General features: G+C 53.6%; 2 protein-coding genes across 3 annotated transcripts; one reads left to right on the top strand and one right to left on the bottom strand.

The window, feature by feature from the left end:
* Nucleotides 1-1,183: 1,183 nt before the first annotated feature.
* Nucleotides 1,184-5,049, top strand: DALRD3 (DALR anticodon binding domain containing 3). The gene is made up of 12 exons (XM_079155539.1): nucleotides 1,184-2,216; nucleotides 2,298-2,593; nucleotides 2,717-2,973; nucleotides 3,053-3,132; nucleotides 3,214-3,342; nucleotides 3,674-3,747; nucleotides 3,844-3,905; nucleotides 4,007-4,089; nucleotides 4,177-4,359; nucleotides 4,435-4,548; nucleotides 4,646-4,714; nucleotides 4,815-5,049. Exons 1-12 carry the CDS (start codon nucleotides 2,052-2,054, stop codon nucleotides 4,932-4,934), a joined length of 1,632 nt encoding a protein of 543 aa, XP_079011665.1. The 5' UTR covers nucleotides 1,184-2,051; the 3' UTR covers nucleotides 4,935-5,049.
* WDR6 (WD repeat domain 6) lies at nucleotides 4,861-12,031 on the bottom strand. Of its 2 annotated transcripts, none has more exons than XM_079155469.1 (6): nucleotides 11,700-12,031; nucleotides 6,439-8,902; nucleotides 6,253-6,336; nucleotides 6,051-6,167; nucleotides 5,823-5,941; nucleotides 4,861-5,726 (listed from the first exon to the last, which is right to left on the bottom strand). In XM_079155469.1, the coding sequence occupies exons 1-6, from the start codon at nucleotides 11,797-11,799 to the stop codon at nucleotides 5,263-5,265; spliced, it is 3,348 nt and encodes a 1,115-aa protein (XP_079011595.1). In that variant the 5' UTR covers nucleotides 11,800-12,031; the 3' UTR covers nucleotides 4,861-5,262. The 2 variants fall into 2 exon arrangements, with proteins under 2 accessions (XP_079011595.1, XP_079011596.1); XM_079155470.1 differs by lacking the exon at nucleotides 11,700-12,031 and adding an exon at nucleotides 11,357-11,693.
* Between the last annotated feature and the right edge of the window lie 49 nt (nucleotides 12,032-12,080).

Below are 12,080 nucleotides of genomic sequence, written 5' to 3'. Positions count from 1 at the left end.
CGGGTGGGCAGGAGGCTAGGCCCAGTCGGGTCTGGAGTTGGGTTTGCCAGGGTCGATCTCAACGGCCTTCCAGTGGTCCTATGGCTACTGTGTGGGCCCATTCGGCTCCTGGCTGTCTGGGCGCTGGCAGCGACACAGGACAAAGCCCCCACCCCCCACCCCCGAGCGATGGGATGTCCCCGAAGTGGGCGCGCGCGCGTTGATTTCCTCTCCGGCCCCACGGGTGCGCGTTCCTCTTGGCAGATTCCGAAGCCCGCCCCACCACCATCACCGCACCAGTGGCTCCAGCTGCGTGGGACCGACAGGGCTAATCCTGTCCTGCGGATCTAATCCGGATCGGGACCCGGTCCCAGGGGAGGCTCCTACCTTCCCTCCTATTGTTCTAGGGTCCAGGTGAGCGCCTCGTTCTCACTAGACTCTATTGCACCACTACTCCTGGTCCACCCCCTGGGACTGGGGATGGGCGGGTTCTGATCTGACCCCAGGGCGAGTGACCTGGGGACAGGAGCCCCCCTCCAACGGCTGGACAGCGGGCAACGGAATCCCAAAAGCAGCTGTTGTCTCCAGAGCATTCCAGCTGCGCTTGGATTTCGTTCCCTGCTCTTCTGCCTGAGCAGCGGCCCTAGCCCAGATGGGGTGGCCCCTAACGCCCAGGCACACTGTACTGGGCCACTCTGGTCTCTGTCCCTCTCTCAGGTGCGCCCTCAGGCTGCAGATGGCAAGCGTAGACATCGAAGAGCTGGGGCTGATAGCCATCTCTGGAACTCCATGGGAGCTTTGGCGAGGGAGGCCCTGGGTAGGTCCGACGGGTAGGGCTGCAATGGCGGTGAGTCCCACAAGGCCGCCCCAGCCCACAACTTGCTAAAGATAGCCCTTCACTTCCTGGGGAAAAACCACCCCAACCGTCTTCTTGGACTGAAAGTAGCTGAAGTCCCCAGCTTGTCGGTGGGCCCCTAACCCTGTAGCAGCAGCTGTCTCCAGGTCTTGCGCCTGTGGCCATGAAAGTGCTTTGGAATGACACGATCACTCCCGTTGAGTGGGCACCCAAGAAGCCATCGGGAATGTCGTGTCCGCCCAGTGCTCTTTCGGAGCCTTCAACAGGGCCTCACAGCTCCCACCCAGAAAGGGACCTTGCTAAGCTTTCCCTGTCCTTAGATTTCCCTCTTTGCCCACGTTCTGGGCATTTCTACTGCTCCAGAGCAGAGATCATGAGTTGGGTTCAATCTCTATTAGAAGGGTAGCAGGGGCTTAAGTCACATTAAAATGAAAACATTTAGAACCCTCTAAGTATAAAGAAAAAAAAGTTTTCCTGCTGGTAGAAGAGCAGGATGCTCCTATGAGGTCTGTTTAGCTGAGTCTTCTCACGGTTGCATTGTTTATTTGGCCCATACTTCTTGAAGTATTAAAGGTTCCCGAGTAAATTGCACCAGGTTAAAGGAGAAACATTAAAAACTGGTAATTCTGGAACCATGACGGTTCTAATTCTTCAGGTGACAAGAGAAGGAAACGGGCAATTCTATCGGGTTGGGCATTTATTGGGAATAAAGACTACTTGAATCTCAAATAAGAGAAGGCTTGCCAATAACCTGAAACCACAGTACACAGTACTTTTAAAAATAAGGTTTTTTTAAAAGTAGGTCATGAAAGCGTTTAATGTTACAGCCATATTCCAATGACAACTCGTTTGGTACTTCTGACGTTTTCATCACGTTTTAAATGGGGGAAATGAAACATCACACGAACACAAACACGTGAGACTGATGACAAGGTGTCTTGTCTGCGCCCCCGCCCCCTCGCAAGAATTTTTTTCCTGATTGCTAATGCGGGCCGACGATAAAAGAACCCTTGGCGCGGAGGGGACCCAGGTCCAGAAGTGCAGGAGGGCCACACTGAAGAAATGCCGGGCAGGTCAAACGCGTCTGACTCGGCTCACTCGCGCCCACCTGTCCATTTAAGCGGACCAGCTAGAACCTCCCACTACCGTTCGGCCCCCCCGGAAGTTCCACCTCCGAATATTTCACTTCCGGTTTTCGTCGCTCCTTCCGGTCGCAATGGCGACTGGGCGTCTTGGTGTTGGGGATACGCTGGGGGCCCTTAACGCCGCCTTAGGACCTGGAGGTCGTGTGTGGTTCAAGGAGACCCATGCCCGGCACCTGCGTGTCCGAGACTTCTTGGCACCGCGACGCGCCCTACGGGCGCGCTTCGGGGACGAGCAGGTGTGCGTGAGTCCGGCGGGAATGAGAGTCACAAGGGTTTCAGGGAAGTTGCGATCCGCTCACACGCCTGTCTGCCTGCAGGTGCCGGAGCATGTGTTGCATGCGGTCGCTTGCCTGCAGGGTCCCGGTGTGGCTCCAGTGCTGCGCTGCGCGCCGACACCTGCGGGTTTGTCGCTGCAGTTGCAGCGACCTGCAGTCTTCGAGCGTGTCCTTGGCTCAGTGGCCTCCTATGCCACGCCGACCAGACCTGCCTCGCCAGGACCGCGAATCGTCCTGCACTGCCCAGCAGTGCGCTTCAGCCCTGGCACACTCAGCCTGAGCCAGCTGCGTGCAGTACTTGTGGCGGATCACCTGGCGCGAGCTCTGCGCGCTCAAGGGTGAGCGCGGACTTGAAGCCAGAATGGAGAAAGGCGGGAATCTTTGGGTACAGCCTCAGGATGGGAAGCCTTGGCGATCTGGGACTCGGTGCCCAGGCTAAGGTGGCCACCCTCGCTTTGCAGGATGTTTGTGCACCTAGTGCCTGCCGTGCAGGACCCACACATGTCAACCTTCCTGCAAAAACTGCGGGTGGACTGGCCTACTGCCTCGGAAAGAGCGTCGATTGAAACCCTGAAGAGTCGCGTGTATGCAGGGTTTACCTCTGTGCATGATGGGGAGAAGTTGCCCCCCGGCGTCCTGGGAAGACTGTGCCTAAAGGATCTGGTGGAAGAACAGGGCCACAGGGCTGGTTATGACCCCACCGTGGACAACTGTCTTGGTAGGACCTGGAGCCTAGCAGAACCTGAAAGGAGGAAATACCTCTCAGTCTCAGCACTTGTCTGTTGTTTTCTTTGCAGTGACTGAGGACCTGCTCTCTCTGCTGGCTGAGCTGCAGAAAGCTGTGCAGCATTGGCCTGAGGACAGCAACCCAAGCCTGGTTAGTAACTTCCAGTTCCATAAGCCTCCGGCAAACCAAATAACCTGCATTTCTGCAGTATCTGTCCTTCTCCTTTATAAGACAGTGGCCCCAGATGCTGGTGAAGACAGCTGCATAGTTGTACATGTGGTGAGCTGTGAGGAGGAGTTCCAACAACAAAAGTTGGACCTGCTTTGGTGGAAGTTGGATGACCAGGCTCCACACAGACAGGTAGGTTAGTGATAATAGGCTCCCTCAAACAGAGAGGCTCATTAACTGGTGGGTCCAGAAACTGAGACTTGAGCTTGGGAGAGATTAAATGAGAAGTCATGTGCAACAGGTGCAGAAGCCATGGAGAAAGTGGAGTCTGAAGACACATCCCAAGAATACTGAATAATAAGATAAAGAAACTGTACCATGTCCTGAGGGCCTGGGCTTGAAAGGGAGGCACTGTGCCTGGTGAATACAGGAGGGAGGGTAGAGGGACCAGATTTGGGTTCCTTGATGGACTTTTGGCTGGAGTGCAGTGCCAGTTGGGCTGAGCCCCTGCTGTCTTCCACAGAAGCACTTGGTCTGTGGCCCAGTAAAAGTAGCTGGTGTACCTAGAACTCTGATGACTGCCTCTGAATACTATGAGTAAGTGAGGCCAACCTGAGGCAGGGTGGTTGAGATCAGGAGGTAGAGATTTTTACTGGGACCCTACCTACTGGTTCTCTTCTTTTCAATATGCAGGTCCCGGCATACACAGGTGTGCAAGGCCTCAGCTCTGAAACATGGTGGCAATCTGGCACAAGGTGCTCCTGGGAAACACTGGCTGTGCCGTGGAGTAAGCCCAGGTTATTTGTATCCCTGTCCCTTGTTTGCAGAGACTGAAATACTAACTTATACTCCCTAGACCCAGCCTGGACAGAGATCTTTGGGGTTCTTTCTGTGGCCACCATCAAGTTTGAGATGCTAAGCACAGCTCCACAGAGTCAGGTGAGTCTGGATACCTCACAGGACTAAGGCCAGAGACAGGGTATTATGTCTGCTCTCTCTCTCTGAAACTGTGTCCTCATTGCCCAGCTCCACCTGGCCCTGGCTGACAGCAGCATCTCCACAAAGGGCACAAGGAGTGGCATCTTTGTCATGTATAATTGTGCCCGTCTTGCCACGCTCTTCGAGGGTTATAAATGCAGTATGGAACAAGGTCTGTACCCCCCTTTCCCACCTGTGAGTAGTCTGGACTTCTCGCTGCTACAAGATGAGGTGAGTGCCCTTCTTGGGTATCTTACGCAAGCAGGAACATTGGACTTTCCCTTCTAGCACCCTTGTGCCCCACAGGGTGAGTGGTTGCTGCTCTTCAACAGTGTCCTTCCCTTCCCGGATGTGTTGAGTCAGACTGTGGTCCTGACCTGTGTAGCCCCGGGGCTCCATGTCACTGCTCGCACAGAGATGGTGAGGCACAGAAAACCAGAACAGACATGTCATACTCTATTCTTTATTCTGGGATGGGACACAAAAGACACGGGCCAGTAACTATCTCTGTCTCTAGGTATGCAAGTTCCTGGTACAGCTCAGTATGGATTTCAGCTCATACTATAACCGGGTACATGTCCTAGGGGTGAGTACACAGCAAAAGTGGGTACATAGGAAGTGTAGAGGGGTTCAGGTTAAAGACAAGGGAAGCAAAAAATGAGACCAGCAGGTCCCTTCTTTTCCAGGAACCTCGGCCACACCTCTTTGGTCAGATGTTTGCCCGCCTGCAGCTTCTGAAAGCTGTGCGTGAGGTGCTCCACGCTGGCCTGGCTATGCTGGGCATCCCTCCGTTGAGCCACATCTAAAGCCACACAGGGCCAAGTATCTGGGAATGTTTGTAAAATTATCAACTGGAAGAAACTTAAAACCCCACAGACTTTAGGAGCTTGAAGCCAAAATAAATTGCTTGTTACAAAGTTATGTCTGTTATGGGGAGTGGGGCATATTCTTGGTCTACCTAGGCAGTACTCTATTCACCTCCAGCTTCTGCTCTGGAGTCAGGAACCTACAGCCTCCATCTCCTCCCCTTATCCCCTCCACAAGGCACCCTGGGCATGGGCACAGACAGTTGATTCCTGCTCTACTATCTGTGAACAGAACCCTTACCCAGCACACCAGCCATCATGGGACACCTCAGTCATACCAGTTGTAAACCTCAAGCCCCTGACCCCCAAGAGCACAGCGATGGCCAAACTCAGGGCTCACAGGCCAGCAATCCATGTCAGCCACATCTGGCACGTGGTACACAGTGCTGTTCATGAAAGTGGGCTCACCATGCCCCAGACGCCAGAAAGTTAGCCGTTGGTCAATAGAGGCTGAGACCATGAGGCTTGTGCTTAGGATCTTGAGGCCTGTTACATGGGCAGCATGTGCACAAGGAACGGAGTATTCTTCAAGCACATGCAACTGGGGCACCAGCTCGGCCTCCCCCACAGCATCTTCCAGCTCTGGCATCTCCACAGCAAGCTTGAAGAGGTGCAGGGAGCCATCCTCACTGCCACTGGCCACAAGATGGTGCCCCTCATATGTTGGTAAGGTGTGCAGACTGTTGACACCACAGCTATGGGCCTGGAGGGTTAGGCAGGGAGTGCCCAGCTCTGAAAGAAGAGGTTGGTTTTTAGGGCCCTGCCTGCCTCATGTGTGAGGGCAAAGTGAGAGCTGGGAAGGGACAGTCATGGCTATACACTACTCACGGTAGGGAAACCCAGGATGCACTGGAGGCTCCAAGATGGTGGAACCACGGTCCAGCACAGTGGTGAGATCCCAGAAGGCTATGCTGCCATCAGTAGCTGCACTGCAGAGAAGCAGCCTCCTGGGAATCAGGAAAGGGCAGCCAGGTCAGTGAGGAATGGAGAGAAGCAGGAACCGCCCCCCCGCCCCAACACACCTAGCCCATGCAGGACTGTCATTCAGCCTCTTACCGCCGCTGGTTGGGTGTCTCATGGGTAAAGGAGTGGACTTTGAGGACACACCGCTTGTGGTGAAAAGTTTCAGCAAGAAGCTGTAAAATTCGCCCAGAGTCCTGCAAGAGAAAGAGCCTGGGGGCCAGGAGGTGCCCAGCTCAGAAGCCATGCCAGACAACCTTACACCCTATCTCCCCACCTACTGGCCTCATGCTCTCACCTCACTGCCCCATCACTACAGGCTGCAGCCACAATGGGGCCAAGGCCAGCCCGGTCAAGTTCACAAACAGCAAGGGACATGTACCTACAGTAGAGGAAATACAGTGTCAGGTGGAGTCTGAAAGCCTGGGAACACTACCCAGGGCTTGCCCTGCATGTTTCCACCCCATTCCCCTGTACATATTACCGGGTCTCAGGATCCACCTTGACCATCCGATGCCGATTGCGCTGCCGATCCCAGTATTCATCCAACCGGTGAGATGAAAGGTGCATAACGTGGCAGGCAAGGTGGCTTGGGGTGCTGGGGTCAGGAGTGACCATGATGCTGAAGCAGTGCATCTCGGCTCGGCCCCCTGCTGACACTACATGAGCTGTCAGACCTGGCCGAGGATCCTGAGGGCCACCTGGGGTGCCAATGCCCCACACAGCAACCGCACGCACCGAGGAGATATGGTTACATATAGCTGTGAGTGCATGGGCTGAACCTGTGGCTGTGGGGAGTGCCAGGACACAGACAGTAGTGTCCTCACTGCACGTAATCACAATATCTGTCAGGCTAGGGCCCTCATTACCAGGCTCTAGGTAGTCAGGCTGCTCAAAGCTGGGCACCTCAAATTCAGGCCCCAGGGTGATGGTGCCCACACGCTTTACACAAGTGATCTCACGGCCATGCAGACCTTCCCGAAGAATCACATGTGGGCGGGTGCAGCCACCCAGAGCCCGGTATAGCATGACATCTCCATCCTTGAGGTAGGCAAAGGCCATGGCTGCTTCAGTATCTGAGAAGGCCCAGGAGCGGTGCCCTCCACCACAGTTGATGATATGCAGCTTCTCGTGTGACCGGGGACTCCACACCACAAATTCATTGGCATGGAAACCCAGGATGACCATACTCCCATCAGGCACCATGCGAAGCCCAGCCACCCAGTTCATGCCTCGACAGGACTTCTGGCGCAAGACTGGCTGAAGCTGGCCACCTTGCACAAAGAGCTGGTAGTAGGTGCCATCGCGCCCTGTGGTGTACACATAGCCACCATGGCAGGTGACCGAGGTCACACCCTGCTTCCCATGCAGAGAATGGAGGGTAGACACAGGGCCCCACCCAGCCACAGCATTCCCATTACCACTCCCTCCCATGGGTGCCTCAGCAATAGCCTTTCCTCCAACCCCAGAGTCCTTAAGCAGACCTGGTCTGGACGGGAATAGTAGCACAGAGCCGCGGCGGTCACCACATACCAAGAAGTCACCTGGGGGCAGGAAGGCACTGCATGTGTGCCATCTCTGCTTGCTTGGGGGCAGCAGATACTGGCAACGCTCCTTGACAAAGATGGCCTTGCCAGAGGGTGCGGCTGAAATTTCCAAGCAAGTCACAACTCCGCCAGGGCCTGAGGCCAGCAATAGGAGTTCCTCATAGCCACGCAGGGCCCAGCTCAGGCTGTGCACCTTCCCATGGAACAGGACTTGATCCACAGCAGCAGTTGGAGTGTTGATGGGGACAACCTTGACACAACCCTCACCATTGGCCATGGCACACAGTCCAAAGCCCTCAGGACCAGGAGCTGCCTCCAACAGGCAGTAAGACTGGAAGTGCTTGTCTTCTAGAAGCTGCTCCCAGCACTTAACCTCAAGGTCATAGAGGTAAAGGGCTCCTGTATCAGTCACTGCCAGTAGTCGCCAAGATCCAGCCAGTGTCACGGCCTTGAGGGTCCCTGGCCGGCTAGGGGACTTGAAGCAGAGAGCTGAGACCCCCAAGCCTGGGTAGCCACGCCCTACCAGGTGCCATAGCCGAATGCCTGAGTCATCACCCCCAGTGATCACCCATGCCTGCCTTTCATGAGCAGCGATGGCCCGGATTCCACGGCCCTGGTGGCCTCTAAAGGCTTGGAGGATCTCACCTTCATGGCTCCACACCAAGCAGACACAGTCCTCTCCTGCACTGATAAGGTAATTCTCTAAGAGCTTGACCTGCCACACACGGGCACTGTGCCCAAAGCAGTGACCAATATTCTGCACCCGACCCCCAGGCACCCGAAGGTCACCCACCTTCCAGATACGGACACTTCGGTCTTCTGAAGCTGTTGCCAGCAAGCCCTTGCTTTCCAGGTATGACATGCTGAAGATAACACCCACATGGCCGCTGACCCGTCGGTCAGGTGCCACCGGCTTGTTGTCTACTAAAGCAGCTGCTGGGTACCAGACTAGAAGCTGATTGGAAACAGCACCTGCCACAATTGTCAGCTCCTTCCAGGTGTCTCCAATTAAGCAGGCTGAGGAAAGGGTACACCTATCTGTGCAGGGTACGTCCTGCAGCATGCATCCTATCACAGGGTCATATAGCACCACTGAGTTGTGGCCCAGTGCCAAGGCGACGTTGCCCTCAAGCCAGCGTACATCCCAGATCCAGTCAGACATATTCCATAGGCCAGAGCGCCAGAGCTCCCGGAAGCGGCTCTGGCCCCAGCTAATTTTCACAATTCGGAGACCCTTGCTCCCAAACACAGCTACCATGGCCTCCGAGTCATCTCCATTGGGCTCTGGCCGCACTCGGAAACCATGGATAAGATAGTGGCCAAGTAGGTTCTGCACTCGCTTCATCATTCGCAGATGCCCGCCCAAGTCCAAGCTGTACACCAGGACATCAGGTCCCTCACCTAGACAGAGGTAAAGAGTCATATCAGAAACACGTACCAAACTCTGATGACTCAAGGAGAGGAGATGGGGATAGAGAAACTTTTCAGCATATAGCCTATGAATGAAGTCACAAAATCCTCCAGCTTGAACCTCGGAAAACCCTTCATCTCATCTTTAGCTCGTCTTCCACTTCAACTTTCTGCTCTCCTCATTAATCACCACTGACATTCAGTTCATCATGAACTCCTAAAACTCAGTTCCCCTCCCTCTCACATTCAGATGGGAACTCCCTCCCTCACCTTTAGTTCCTGACTTCTCAGCTTCTCTACTTCTACATTTATTCTTCCTGATCCTCCCTTCACCAGGAGCAAGGCTGTGCCCAGTAAGGCAACCTTTCTCACCTTGAGGCCACAGCAACTTCCCTCCTGATTTCCAAGAACCTATTCCCTGGGTCATAGAATATGAGTGTATTCAATATCAATGAAGGGAAGTAGCAGAGGCAGCCCACACATTTTGTATGTGTGTATGTATGTGTGTGTGTGATATTGGGGATTGAAACCAGAGCCTTACACATGTTAGGCAAATATTCTACGGAGCTACATCCCCAGTCCTATTTTTATTTATTCATTTATTTATTTTGAGACAGGGTCTTGCTAAGTTACCCAGGCTAGCCTCAAACTTGCAATCCTCCTGCCTCAGCCTCCCAAGTTGCTGGGATTACAAGTGTGTGCTACCACACCAGGCGGCAGCAGCTCATACTCTGGTAACAAAGGTGTGGGCTTGAGTCCTAGCCCTACCACTGCTCAGTAGTGAAAGGCCCCTCTGTGTATGGAGGCCTACACTTAGAAAGTTCTGGCACAGAAGCAACATAAAGAGCCCTTAGAAGGCACAGATGTATAGTCATCAGAGCCTACACAGGATTTGGGACATATCAGAAACAAAAGAGAAAGTAATTTCTTCTAGCTTCTGTGCAATGTGTTCAATTTGCTTCCTTTCTCCTTCCCTTTTTTTGTGGTACTGGGGATTATTGAACCCAGGGGTGCTTTCTCTTCTTATAAGAGCAATATCCTATCTCAAAATTTTGGAAAAAGGGCTATGAATTTTTCTCAGTGGTACGGCAGTTGTCTAGTGTGTGGGAGGCCCAGGGTGCAATCCCTAGAACTGCAAAAATAAATAATCCCTAGTATCGCATAAATAAATAAATAAATAAGGAACTAGGGGTGTAGCTCAGTGGTAGAGCATGTGCTTAGACATGCAAAAGGCCCTGGGTTCAACCCCTGCATTTTATATATTTGAGACATACACATGTAAACACACACATATGTACACATACACATATATGGGTGTATGTATATGTTCACACACACACACACACACACACACAATCTTAAGTCAGTGATTCTCAGCAAGAGGCAATTTCCTCCCAGGAGACATTTGTCAATATCTAGAGACATTTTTGGTTGCCATAATTAGGGGGTTGTGCTACTGGCAACTAGGACCAGGGATGCTGCTAAACATGCTACAATACACAGGCAGTCCCTCACTTAAAGAATGATCTGATTTCATATATCAATAGTGGCAAGACTAAGAAACCTTGTTCAATCTTATAGGACTAGATGAAAGTCATGGGAAGCCAACGTGAAGGCACAACATTTAGGGTGAGGATTCAAAAATAAAGAACTGTCAGCTACAGGAAGCAGGGAAAACGGGGTTGCAGCTTTCTTGGCAGAGGAAACAACAGGTTGATGGCCCTGAATTGCACAAGAGCTTTAGGTAATGTGGCAGGAAATGAAGGGCTCAAGAAAGGGCTAGAAAGAATGCAACTGAGGGGTCATGAAACATGGGGATAGAATCCAGGGATTTGTGCATACTAGGCAAACACTGTCACTGAGCTACTTTAGGCCTTTAAAATGAAAGAACCAATCAATTACATTTTCCCTTTAAAACTTTTGGGCTGGAGATGTGGCTCAGTGGTAAAGTCCGTGCCTAGCATGCACGAGGCCCTGGGGGTAATTCCCAGTACCAAAAGCCAAAAAAACCTATGCTATCCACCCCACCACATGCACATTCATATACTTGACTCTTTTAGGGCTGGTAGTAGTACACTTAAGGCCTGATGGCCAGTGCCTCGCCTAGGAACCCTTATAAAGCTCACAGCACCATCATCAGTCACTAATGGCTTCACGTCAAGCCTAGGACTGAGATCTCAGGTCTTAAGCCTTTGTAGACACATACTGAAGCATGTGCACCAGTCCTCAGATACCCCAACCATCTCGATAAGGGGCCTCAGCTCTAGTCTCTCTGGGCAATGCCCTACTCAAAGGTCTCACGCGCAATATTTCGCGACACCACCCTCTTCAGAGGACCTTCATCACCCACCTATCTTCTGGGGAAGAGCCTCAACAGCCCATGAGAGGCCACATCCCTGCCACGCCCCCCAACCCCCACGCCAAATTATTCACCTCTGGGCTTACCCGGGCGTCCTCAGGAGAGGCTAAATATCCGCCCAGCTCTTCGGGACACGCACCCCACTCCCCCAGCTTCGAACGACTGCGTTCTCCGCTCCTTCCCGCGTCTCTGCCCACCCTTTCCACGTTGGGTCCAAAGTGGGGCTGTAACAGCCGCATCAACTTTGTCTCTCCGGCCCAGCTCTCCTTGGTTGTCCCTAGTTACGCCATCTCCTGGTCTCAGTTCCCATCTTCCAGCCCGTCTCATCCGGCCACCAGTCCTCCTCGGGGCATCCCTTTGTCCCTACGGCCTCGCCCAAGTGGGCGCTCAGTTTTTTAGCCCACTAGCGCGCCTCAAACCAAGCCTCACCCGCCAATAGCCGGTCCCCAACGCACTCCAATCCGGTGACCGGGAGGAGTATGAGCTCGGAGGTTGCCCGCGGCCAAACGTAGTCACCGAGAGCGTCCATGTCCGCCTTCTGGCAGCCTCCGCTGTCACCGCCAAGAAGGGAGCTGCACTCTCGCGAGAACGAGCCCTCCCTGCGCGCCTCGTTGCGGATCAACTGAGCCCTTAGCTACAGGTAGCAGAGGCCAGGGCCGCCCAGCTACGGACATCCAATGAAGACCCTTCGCCGCACACAATCCAGCTGATGATTGGTGAGTCCCGCAGAGGGGACCCTCGCCCCGCCCCCTCACATGACGTTTGCCGGGTAGCTGGTGGCCTCTCCCCCAACCCCCCACGCCGACTTGG

Source organism: Sciurus vulgaris (genome assembly GCF_902686455.1).
Source record: "Sciurus vulgaris genome assembly, chromosome: 10".
Lineage (NCBI taxonomy): Eukaryota > Metazoa > Chordata > Mammalia > Rodentia > Sciuridae > Sciurus > Sciurus vulgaris.
This window is presented reverse-complemented; position numbering and strand designations above follow the sequence as displayed.

Excerpts from the sequence above, each read along its gene's own strand:
- DALRD3 (XM_079155539.1), top strand. The coding sequence starts at position 2,052 with ATGGCGACTGGGCGTCTTGGTGTTGGGGATACGCTGGGGGCCCTTAAC. Across the intron at positions 2,217-2,297 it reads CGCGCTTCGGGGACGAGCAG|GTGCCGGAGCATGTGTTGCA; the intron begins GTGTGCGTGAGT and ends GTCTGCCTGCAG. Across the intron at positions 3,906-4,006 it reads TGGTGGCAATCTGGCACAAG|ACCCAGCCTGGACAGAGATC; the intron begins GTGCTCCTGGGA and ends TATACTCCCTAG.
- WDR6 (XM_079155469.1), bottom strand. The coding sequence starts at position 11,799 with ATGGACGCTCTCGGTGACTACGTTTGGCCGCGGGCAACCTCCGAGCTC. Across the intron at positions 6,337-6,438 it reads AAGGTGGATCCTGAGACCCG|GTACATGTCCCTTGCTGTTT; the intron begins GTAATATGTACA and ends CCTCTACTGTAG. Across the intron at positions 6,168-6,252 it reads TGTAGTGATGGGGCAGTGAG|GCTCTTTCTCTTGCAGGACT; the intron begins GTGAGAGCATGA and ends CCTGGCCCCCAG.